This window comes from Grus americana, chromosome 17 (genome assembly GCF_028858705.1).
Source record: "Grus americana isolate bGruAme1 chromosome 17, bGruAme1.mat, whole genome shotgun sequence".
Taxonomy (NCBI): domain Eukaryota; kingdom Metazoa; phylum Chordata; class Aves; order Gruiformes; family Gruidae; genus Grus; species Grus americana.
The window spans coordinates 1,822,658-1,833,559 of record NC_072868.1 but is presented as its reverse complement, the minus strand read 5'-3'; the positions used below and the strand labels follow the sequence as shown (position 1 = coordinate 1,833,559).

Sequence of the window (10,902 nt, the reverse complement as noted above, 5' to 3'; positions counted from 1 at the left end):
GGGAGTAGGATACACCATACTGGGTCCCATCGCGTAGAACAGTTTGTTGCATAGAAATCAGGTTTTGCCGATGGATCAAACAGAGGATCCCATGGATAATCGTAACAGGAGGTTTTCTTGGTGAATTTTTTGAAAGTGACATTTCCAGCAGGTATGTTCCCTTTGGCGCTAGCAAATAAGGAGTTTGATCCATCTATCGGAGAAGGAATAGAGATATTAAATGATGGTCTAGTAGCTTTACACACCACTGTTGAATATAGCTTTGCCTTTTTGGCTTGTTTTGGAGGTTTACTCCAAACATCATATAGATCAGACCTTATCATTGGCTGTTGTCGAAAATACACCCAGTTATTCTTGACGGTCCAGCTGGGTGACAGGAATGTTACAGATGTGGCATTAGTCATATTAAAGATAAACGACAGGTTTACAGGTGACGTACACAAACCTTAAACCTTCTTCGGCTGATCTAGGTAAAGTAAGACACAGACCTTTATTTTGGTAACCCCACATTCTAACAAAACCTTGAACTAATTCCCAAGCCAGATTTGGGGTATTTTGGCTTGTGATTCCTAGAACACATAGGGAGAGACAAAGAACATAGGACCAGACCCACGACTGCCGGTGTTGAGCAGAATTGACAGTCATGGTTTGGCTACGTACCTCTCTGTATCACACAGATTACGAGTACAAATTCTCAAAAATAGCACCGTCTTCAGCTTTCTGAGGTGGAGGATGTTTCCAGTAGTTACACCTGTAAGAAAGAACAAAGGAAAAGATCCCGATTCTTCCAAATTGGTGGTTGAAAGGATGGGACAATCCATCTGGTAATAATCTTGTGTTCCTTTCCATGGGCATCAGCAGCTACCCATGAATAGGTAGAGGTTCAGAGGAGTTTTAAGGGTCAGCGGCACCTCCCCCACTGTTGGGAGGTCCACCAGAACAGGTTGTCCTGGATAGTGTAAGGGTTTTACAGGGCCCTTTTTCTCCCTCTTTCCAGGGAGCAAGGAGGGGGATGTTGGACAGAAAGCAGTAAGTTTAGGGCATCCATTTATCCCGCATCGACCATTTACTCTGGCAATGGCATCTGGGAGTCTTGTGGACCATCCAGGGTCGTGAGGCGCCTCAGGACGCGTTTTAGGAGTCCCTTGGTCCTTTCTACTGTCCCGTTAGTTTGGGGATAGTAGGGGGTATGGCATGTCCACTGTATTCCCTCAGTTTTGGTCCGCCCCTGGACCACCCCGGCAGTAAAGTGGCTGCTGTTGTCTGATTGAATCGATTTAGGTTTAGGTAAAAAGCTAAACCACAACTTTAAGCCTTTTATTGTATTTTCCCCAGTCGCCCGTGCTACTGCTTCGGCCTGAACAAGTCCTGATATTACTTCCACCCCAACAAGCACATACTGTTTCCCTTCCGATTTCTTGAAAGGCCCTATGGAATCGACCTGCCAGGTTTCCCATAGTCCTTTCCCGTCCCTCCGATGGGGTGGAGGATCTTGTAAGGGGTGCTTTTCCAGTCTGGTAGGGCACAGGCCGCAGGCAGAAATTACCGTGCTACAGAGTTTTCGGGTAACAGGCCATCCTCTGCTCCCAGCCTCCTTAAGAGGATCTTTGACTCCCGAGTGACCATGTTTCACGTGTAGCCACTCCAATAAGCGTTCCCATTTCTCCTCTTCTCTCTCTTCCGCCAGCGTAGCCAGGTGGGTGAGTGAGTCTACCTGATTGTTCAGAATGTGCGCTGGGTGATCTCCCCCTTGGTGGGCGGCTACCCACCCCACCAATATGGGCTTTTGTTTGGCCACCTTTAATATCTCCTCCCACTTTTCCCTTTGCCATATGGGCACCCGGTTTACTTCCCACTGGTTTGGTTCCCAAAAGGAGAGCCACTCGGTGCATCCCTTGAATACGGCATAAGAGTCAGTGTAGATGTGTACGGGTTCAATACTGTCTGTCTCTCTCATGACCACACTCCAAACTGCTATCACTTCTCCCTCCTGAGTGCTCCCTTCTCCTCCTGTTACGATTTGCTCCCCAGAATCAACATGTAGAGCAACTGCTGGGTATTTCCATATTTTCCCCTCCCTCTGTAACCGTGGGATAGGGGCCGTGAAACAGAAACTATAGAATCAGGTTGAGATAATTAGTTTGTAACCAAGGTAATAGGTAATGAAGCTAACTGACCGTGGCCAGGTACAATGCTGTTATGTTCCATGTACAGTCCCTCCCAAACCGAACAAGAGGTTCGGAGCTGTGACTCTTAAGTAAGTTGCTACGGACAGGTGCATCCACAACAATGGTACTGCGCATGCCCGCAAGAAGAGGGTTATCCAGCAGACACGGGTGCGCAACCACCAACGACCACCAGAGACCCCTTGAGGACCACCGACTCAGATCACTGAGCATGCGTGACGGGGAGGAGACTATGTAAATTAATTCCAAGAAATGATTATCATAGGATTGCCTTTTCTGAGAAAAACGCTGACTATGTATATTTTGATCCTACATAACCTGTGTGTTGGTGATCACCTGGCATGCACGTTGGGTGGAGCTATCCCCCGTGCATCCAGGGCTGCAATAAAGAATGCCTGCCTTTTAACACTGCATTGGTGTTAGGAGGTTTATTCCCGGGTTTCGGTGACACCTCCTCGAAGAGGCGTCAGTAAACCAGACATTTTTCAGGTGGGATTCAAATGAGGGGGCTTCCTTTATGTAGGAAGAAGGGGTTTCCTCATCTGAGGGAGTGGATGATTTTTCCTGTATTTGGAGCATCTTGGGTGCTCCCTCCTCCGCTTGATAAGTGTGACCGTAATGCTCTAGCTGGGCATACCACCTCCTGGCCGTTTCCCGTGGTGCACCTCCCACAGGGGGTGGGGTGCCTGCCGGTACGGGCTTCAGGACCTTAGAGGGCCCTCGCAGGATTATGGATTGTTGCCGTATAATTCTTTCAGCCTCCAGCAGGGCTTGACTGACCACAAAAAGACCCTTTTCCCAGACCGAGTATCGCTTTTCTGCATCTTTAAAGCTGCGTGAGTAAAACCCAATGGGGCGGGGCAGGGCGGACCCTCCGGTCTTCGCTGCCATATGTGTATAGACGCCCCATGAATTGCAAAACCCCATTCAATTTGGAGCGGATCCGTCGGGTGTATTGGACCCAAAGCTTGATATGGTCCTGCTTCAAACACTAGTAATTTAGAATCATAGACTCATAGAAGGGTTTGGGTTGGAAGGGACCTTAAAGATCATCTAGTTCCAACCCCCCTGCTGCGGGCAGGGACACCCTCCACTAGACCACGTTGCCCAAAGCCTGATCCAACCTGGTCCTAGAATCTTAAAACACTTCCAGGGATGGGGCCTTTTTTTTAGGGCTTCCTCATGAATAGGGGTCCAATCCTGTAACCGATGCGTTTAACTTTTTTTTAAACTATGGTGATGGGATAGGTTGTGTATGGTCTCTGTAAACAAGGTGATGAGATTATTAGCAATAGTAAGGCAATGGTCGAATGACTGTGGTGCTAGTAACCAGTCTTGCTGCTATGGTCCCTGTACAGCCCCAACCTAACAGGTAACTAATAAAACCGTTTTACAAATGAGAACCTGAGAGCTTGGTGGTGCCACGGAGCTGATAAATTGTGGAGTTGGTACGTGAGCCAAGTAATATTTCATTTTCTGTCAAAAGCATGTCCTGTGAGTGAACTTTGTTCATTATAATCTAATTACAATACCAAAACACACCTCCATTCTAAAAGCTACCCACCTCCAAGGTACGACCACCCCTCACTGGGCATGCTCTCTGGATTTCTTTAAGTCTGTAGCTTTAAAAGCAAAGCGAGAAAGTTTTACACCCATCAGAATGAAGTAACTGTGTAACTACGTGATGCAATTGTAACTATGTGTGTTTTGAGAATATGAATATGTGTATGTTTGTAGGCTAGGTGGGCATGGTAGGAGGAGAGATCCCCCATGCACCCCAGCGCTGAATAAACCAACGTTGGCTTTCTAAACTGCATTGCTGTTTGGAAAGGTTTTATTGCCGTTTGAGTGGTAACGGATCAGGCTGCCAAGGTTGAAGTGGCTCAGGTGGATTTGGACTGGCAATGTAAGGGTGACTTATTTATAGCTCAGTGGGCCCAGGACACCTCAGGCCACCAAGGAAGAGGTGCGACGTATAGATGGGCCCGTGATCGAGGGGTGGACTTGAGCATGGACGCCATCTCATGGGTCATCCATCAATGTGAAACATGCGCTGCAATCAAGCAAGCCAAGCGGGTAAAGCCTCTGCGGTATGGAGGACGATGGTTGAAATATAAACATGGGGAAGCCTGGCAAATCGACTACATCACGCTCCCACAAACCCGCCAAGGCAAGCGTTATGTTCTTACAATGGTGGAAGCAACCACTGGATGGCTGGAAACATATCCTGTGCCCCATGCCACTGCCCGGAACGCTATTCTGGGTCTTGAAAAGCAAGTCTTGTGGCGACATGTGTACGGTTACGTGCGGAAGAACGGCGAGGAGATAGGCGATGGAGGTCAGTACAGCTCTTTCCCAGACTCCTTCTAATAAATCCCTTTACGCTTTGTTAAGGCAGCAGGGATTTCTATTCCACATTGTAGCGCGTTGTTACTTGTGTTGTCCCTGGCTAGATTCCTCTGTCATGCACCTTCTCTGTAGCTGACCATGACCTCTTTGCGTGTCCGCTTGCAAGGCTGTCCGTTAGCCAACACATCACACAGATTTATTGCTCAGGCGCATTCTCACATAGAAACCTCATAAACTCACGCCCGCCGTTCCTCGCCACGGGCCGTCACTCCGCAGTGCCAGGGATCTCCCCGCTTGCTGCTTACCTCGCGTGGGAAACTACTGGGGAAACCCCGCTGGGACATCGAGGTAACGAAAGCCTTTTGATCATCTGTGCGTGCATTGTGTTTGTGTATCCAACCCTGTTTGGGTCTGGTTTGGTGTCAGCACTGGCGGAGGCCAGCCGGGTGCCGCCGCCTGGATCTGGCAACATGGCACCCCAGAGAGAATTGAGTCAGACAACGGGACTCATTTCCAGAACAACCTCAAAGACACCTGGGCCAAAGAGCATGTCATGGAGTGGGTGTATCACATCCCCTATCATGCACCAGCCGCTGGGAAAATCAAAAGGTACAATGGACTGCTAAAGACTACCCTGAGAGCAATGGGCAGTGGGACCCTCAAACACTGGGACACACATTTAGGAAAGGCCACCTGGTTAGTTAACACGAGGGGATCTGCCAATTGAGCTGGCCCTGCCCAATCAAAACTTCCACGCCCACTAGAAGGGGGTAAAGTTCCCGTAGTGCACATGAGAAATATGTTGGGGAAGACGGTTTGGGTTATCCCTGCTTCAGGCAAAGGCAAGCCCATCTGCGGGATTGCTTTTGCTCAGGGACCAGGGTGCACTTGGTGGGTGATGAGAAAGGATGGGGAGGTCTGATGTTTACCTCAAGGGGATTTGATTTTGGGTGGGAATAGCCAATAAATTAAATTGCATGATGTTAATTGCTATATGCTGTGTCAATGGTATCACCAGGAGAATCACCCAAAACTAATGAAGGATGGACTTTGAAACCGAGCAAAGTGCCGCGATGATGGAACTAGAACGGACTTCAGCAACTGGTGCCCAGGAACTTCATCGAAAGTCACATCTTCGACGCACAGACTGTGAGCATGGACCACGCCAGATCCACCAGCCGTGAAACGCCGGATGCAGCGTGTAACAATCCAGCGGCACGCACCATTGCTCCTGCCCTGAGAGACTGTAATGACAGATGGAGCCCAAAGCCATGGACTAAATGAACTCGACGGACATTGTAGAGCGATGGCTCATAGACTAAGGGAATGATAACTGTGAATAATCTGGGCATGACGTAGATGGTAGAGAATAAGGGGTGGATAATGTCCTGGTTCTGGCTAGGATAGAGTTAATTTTCACAAGGAGCCAGGACAGGTAAGCCAAGCTGGGCAGGGAGCTATTCCATACCATGTGCCATCATGCTCACTGTAAAAGGGGGCTGGTTGGGGAGGGGCGGGTTCGGCGTGACTCCGGTACGGTGGTCTGAGCGTCTGGTGGGTCGGTCATCGGATCGGTAAATTGCTTTCTGTTGTCACCCATTGTGAATATCTGTTATCAATACCGTTATTGGTGTTTCCCTCTCCCTTGCCATCCCAGTAACTGTCCTTATCCCAACCCACAAGGCGTTGCCTTTGTTTTTCCCATTCTCCTCCCCATCCCACCGGCAGAGGGGCAAGCGAGCGGCCGCGTGGTACTCAGCTGCCGGCTGGGGCTAAACCACGTCAGAGGGTGTGCGCCCCCCTGCCGCCAGCCTGACCTTTATTTCCGTAAGCCTGTTCAAGTTTAAGCCCTGCTGCCAGTGGGGCTGCCTTCCCCTCGTGCCACAGATGACCGCTGCTGAGCAGTTACAGTTTGAATTTCCCCTTCACCGTCAACTCTTTGGCTTGTCTCCTTGTGGGACTGAAGGCCTCCCTTCCCCAGGGGATGCTGCATGGGAGACCGTCAAAGGCCAACCAAGCCTGTGGCACAGCATGCACAGGCACACAGTTCCCATTAGAGAGGGGCTTGCTCCCACCACTCCCACTTGACCGGGAAGACCGAGCAGATGAGGCCCTCTCTAGACAGATAGGAGCAGCCTCATGTTCCCAAGCCCTGGTCCTTATGGGGGACTTCAGCCACCCCGATACCTGTTGGAGGGGCAACACAGCAGGGCACAAGCAATCCAGGAGGTTCCTGGAATGTGTTGATGATGACTTCCTTCTCCAAGCGATAGAGGAGCCAAGGAGGAGAGGTGCCATGCTGGACCTTGTTCACACCAACAAGGAGGGGCTGGTGGGGAATGAGATGTTAGGAAGAAATCCTTCCCTGTGAGGGTGGTGAGGCCCTGGCACAGGTTGCCCAGAGAAGCTGTGGCTGCCCCCGGCTCCCTGGCAGTGTTCGAGGCCAGGTTGGATGGGGCTTTGGGCAACCTGGGCTAGTGGAGGGTGTCCCTGCCCACGGCAGGGGGGCGGAACTAGATGGGCTTTGAGGTCCCTTCCCACCGAAACCGTTCTATGGTTCTATGATTCTAATTGAAAGGCTTTTCTTTGTGGGGTGGAACTGGCTGGTAATTAGAGACGTCTACCTCTGTTCCTGCTAGAGGTGAGAAATGAGGCATAGCCCAGGTGTACAGGGGCCTCTCTGCATGTAAATGTATATGCACAAGCAGTTGCTGTGCACAAACAGTTGCTGTGTAGCTGCCCCTTTGTGCAAACTACTGTTAAAAACTCGACGTCCCACTGTTCTCTGTGTGTTTCCCAGTGGCTGGAGCAGCATGCCTGTATGTGGCTGCTGTGAGTGTCCAGCCCCTTGAGACTGTTCATCTCCCTATAGCCAAAATACTCATCTGTCCAAGAAAGACTCAGGTTCCGTGGGATGATTCTGCTTGCCTTTGTCCTTCCTCTGCCCTCCTGCCAGAGGGAGGAAGGGATGTGAGCGGGTTGGTAAGGGGCATCCTGGTGCAGGATTTAGTCCGTTGCAGAAATTTGTTCTTTCATGAGGTCTCCATCTTGCAAAAGGGGCCAAAGGAGCAATACCTGGCCTTCCCTGGTCTTTTTCTCTGGCACTCTTGCTTAGTACGAAGAGGAGACGTGGCCAATGTGAGAATACGTTGTTGGACTCATTGGGGCCTTCGTGTGCTGCTTGTCCAGCCCTTGGGCTCCTGGGTTCCGCTTGTGTGAGCTTTGTGCAGGATGGGCTCTTTGGAGGGCATGTAGGTGCAGAGCTCTTACCAAGGTGCCTCGCACTCCCCCCTCATCTGGGAACTGCCTGCAACATAGCTTGGCCCATCCTGGTGGGCCTTGAGATGAGTCCTGCAGTCTGGGGAACTCCTCAAACATTCCCAGCTCACTGGTGATACCGCAGCATCCCAACCAGAGTGTCTGATTTGTGGTTTTGGTGTAGACAGGCAGCAGGAGTAACTTCGCTGCTGCTGATAGAGGCTAGTGTGTCAACAAATGATTAAGGGAAATGCAAATCAACGTTCCCAGAGGTTCACCTAATCCCCTTGGCTCCACAGAGCCATCTTCTGGGGATCCTGATCTCTCATGCTGCTCCTCCATCCCTCCACTGTCCAAAGGCATTTGCAGTCTCCTGTATGTTTTTGGAAAAGACTTGGGAAAATCATTGGTGGGAACTCCTTGTCTTACAGTGAAAAATAATGTTCAGTCTCACTTGGAGAGGACGAGTAACAGATTAGTACACAAGTGTCTTTTTGTGGAGAAAACAAGGCAGTACTGGAGAGATGTGAGAGCCAGAGTATCACCGTAATGGGAATGTATAGAGCTTTATAAGTAATAGCATTGCCTATTTTAACTGCCTACCACCTTGTTTCTTAGAATATAAATAGTACGTGTCCAAGCTGGTTTAGAATAGCAATTGTAGATGTCAGCAGACACTCCTTAACAGAAGAAATTAATCCATTGTAATAACAGGAAAACTGAACAGAAATCATTGTTTAGCCATTTCAGAATGTGGGTGTGGGGAGAGCTTTCCCAAGCAGGACCCCTGAGGACAGGTTGGGCTGTCCCCATGGTGGCACTGTGCTGAAGTGCCCTGGGAGCTCACCACACAGTCGTGGTGGCACACGGGAGAAGTGGCCATGGCTTTCTGATCCGTTTTGGAGTCAGCGTGTCCGAGTGCTAACATGAGGAGTGGGACCGGTGAAATCCAAACTCTCCCTTTCTGAAGGAATGCCTTGGGTGGCTGCGCAGTGCTTCCTAAAAACTGCTTGTCTGGGAATATCCACAGCTCTTCCTGAGCAAGCAGGGGGATGCTGAATGGCAGCAGCCCAGGGTTGTGGCACAAAAGGAAAGGAAAATGTCTTTTGCTGTGCACCGTGAGCTCAGTCCTTAGCTCAAGCCAGCAAAACCTGTGGTTTTGGTCTGAAAGTGATGTTAAAATACACTTCACTCCCCTTCCGGATCTCCCGAGTGTCGGGGGAGGTAGTGATCCAGTAATGCCTACTGTTTCTCAGCCAGCCAGAGCAATTGATGCTTTAGTTCACTTACCTTGGATGCTCTCCACTGCCTGGCTCAGGCGGACAGATGACTCTCTGCTGAAGAGCTGTCTGCAGCCAACCTGGTGGTCACTGCTCATGTCCTTTTGTTTGTTTTCCTGTGAGGGTGAAGCAAAGTGGGGCCTTACCTCAACTTTTCCACTTGTGCTAGTTTGATTCGTGTTTGACCTCAAAGCCAGTGCTTGGACACCGTGAGCTGCGGCTAACCCTACCATTGACTTTCTCCCCAGGTCATCATCGAACGCTATAAAGGGGAGAAACAGCTGCCAGTGCTGGACAAGACCAAGTTCCTTGTCCCAGACCATGTCAACATGAGTGAATTGGTCAAAATAATCCGGTGAGTGGGATGGCCCCAACTGGCATGCTGTGAACCTTGTCCTCACCCACAGGCCCTGAACAGAGAGTGGTGGGGTGAGGATGAGGCAGAAGGCAGAGGCAGCTGCTGAGGGTGGCTAGGGGACAGGATGACCACAGCATCCTTGTGTGATGGTGGGGCAAGGGGGAACAGGTTCTTAACATCTGCTGAGGGACTGTGACCTCTCCCTCATAGGGACACTCCATGAGGTAACGAAGGGGACTCCAATCCCCTTCTTTTATCCATCAGCTCAGATGGAAGAGGCCCCTCTGCTTTGCCCTTCCCAGCAGCGCTTGGAGAAAGGGGCTTTGCAGATTCCTGACTCAGGAGGCTTTGGAGCCCCAAGCAGCACAGCTGGGCTCATGGACACCATGTCCTGAGCGTGTGGGAGGAGGTCCTAGCTGTGCAGGCCTGGCCTCATGTGAACAAGATGGCTGGGGGGAGGTAGAACTTGCTGTCTCACTGCCCACCGCTGGTGGGTTCACCCAGGCCCTCCTGCCCTTTCCCCACAGGCGTCGCTTGCAGCTGAATCCCACCCAGGCTTTCTTCCTGCTGGTGAACCAGCACAGCATGGTGAGTGTGTCTACCCCCATCTCGGAGATCTACGAGCAGGAGAAGGACGAGGATGGCTTCCTCTACATGGTCTATGCTTCCCAGGAGACCTTTGGCTACTGAGGCCTGCTGAGAGGTGGCACGCGGAGACAGATGAACTGTGGCGCACAGGCCCCCGGCCTCAGAAGACAACACAACCAGAGGCTCACAAGAGGGGGACTGTGCTGACTCCCTTTCCCCTCCTCCCTCCCTATCACCCTGTCACCAAAGAGGCTTGTGGCGGGTGTTGGACTCGCACAACCCTTCACCTCTGTGTAATTAGGCCCACTCCCCCCACACACGCACCCACGTGCATCCATACCTACCCATGCACACACGGGGCCTCGGCTTCCTATCCCATCCCCTTCGTGTAACCTTCAGCTGCTCTCGCTGTGCTCTGTGTGTGCGCGTGTTTGTAGCCTACTGACGCAACAGTTCGGCTGGTGATGGAGAGAGGACAGGACACTGTCGCCTTCCCTTTCCGCACAGGGAGAGCTGCCTCCCCTCCAAGACACTAATATAAAGGGCAGGAGGTCTGCAAAAGCAGCAAACAGATGTTACACGTTACCATTGCTCCTGAGTTTTAATTGATTTTAATTACACTCCTATCAGATTCTTGGTGCTGCTGAGTAGATGTAGGCGTCTCTATAGGACTGTGGATAATGTATATCCTTTAGATTTATTTTATTGGGTTTTTTGTTTGCGGTCGTTGTTGGTTTTTTCAGGGATAGATTGGAATGGGGAGAGGGGGTAATCTTTCCTGTATTCTGTAGGTAAATAAATCAGGCTTCATTGCACTTTAAAGCATAGTAGATGTCAGTGGAATTTATTTTTAATTTATACAGGTTTGCCATATATAGTGCTG

General features: G+C 50.6%; 1 protein-coding gene across 1 annotated transcript; it reads left to right on the top strand.

Moving 5' to 3' along the window:
* Nucleotides 1–9,312: 9,312 nt before the first annotated feature.
* On the top strand, nt 9,313–10,664 carry LOC129214274 (microtubule-associated proteins 1A/1B light chain 3A-like; the record flags this gene model as incomplete). The annotated part of the gene is made up of 2 exons (XM_054845658.1): nt 9,313–9,428; nt 9,959–10,664. Coding segments are annotated over 2 exons (279 nt in total), but the record flags the coding sequence as incomplete, so codon positions are not given.
* Between the last annotated feature and the right edge of the window lie 238 nt (nt 10,665–10,902).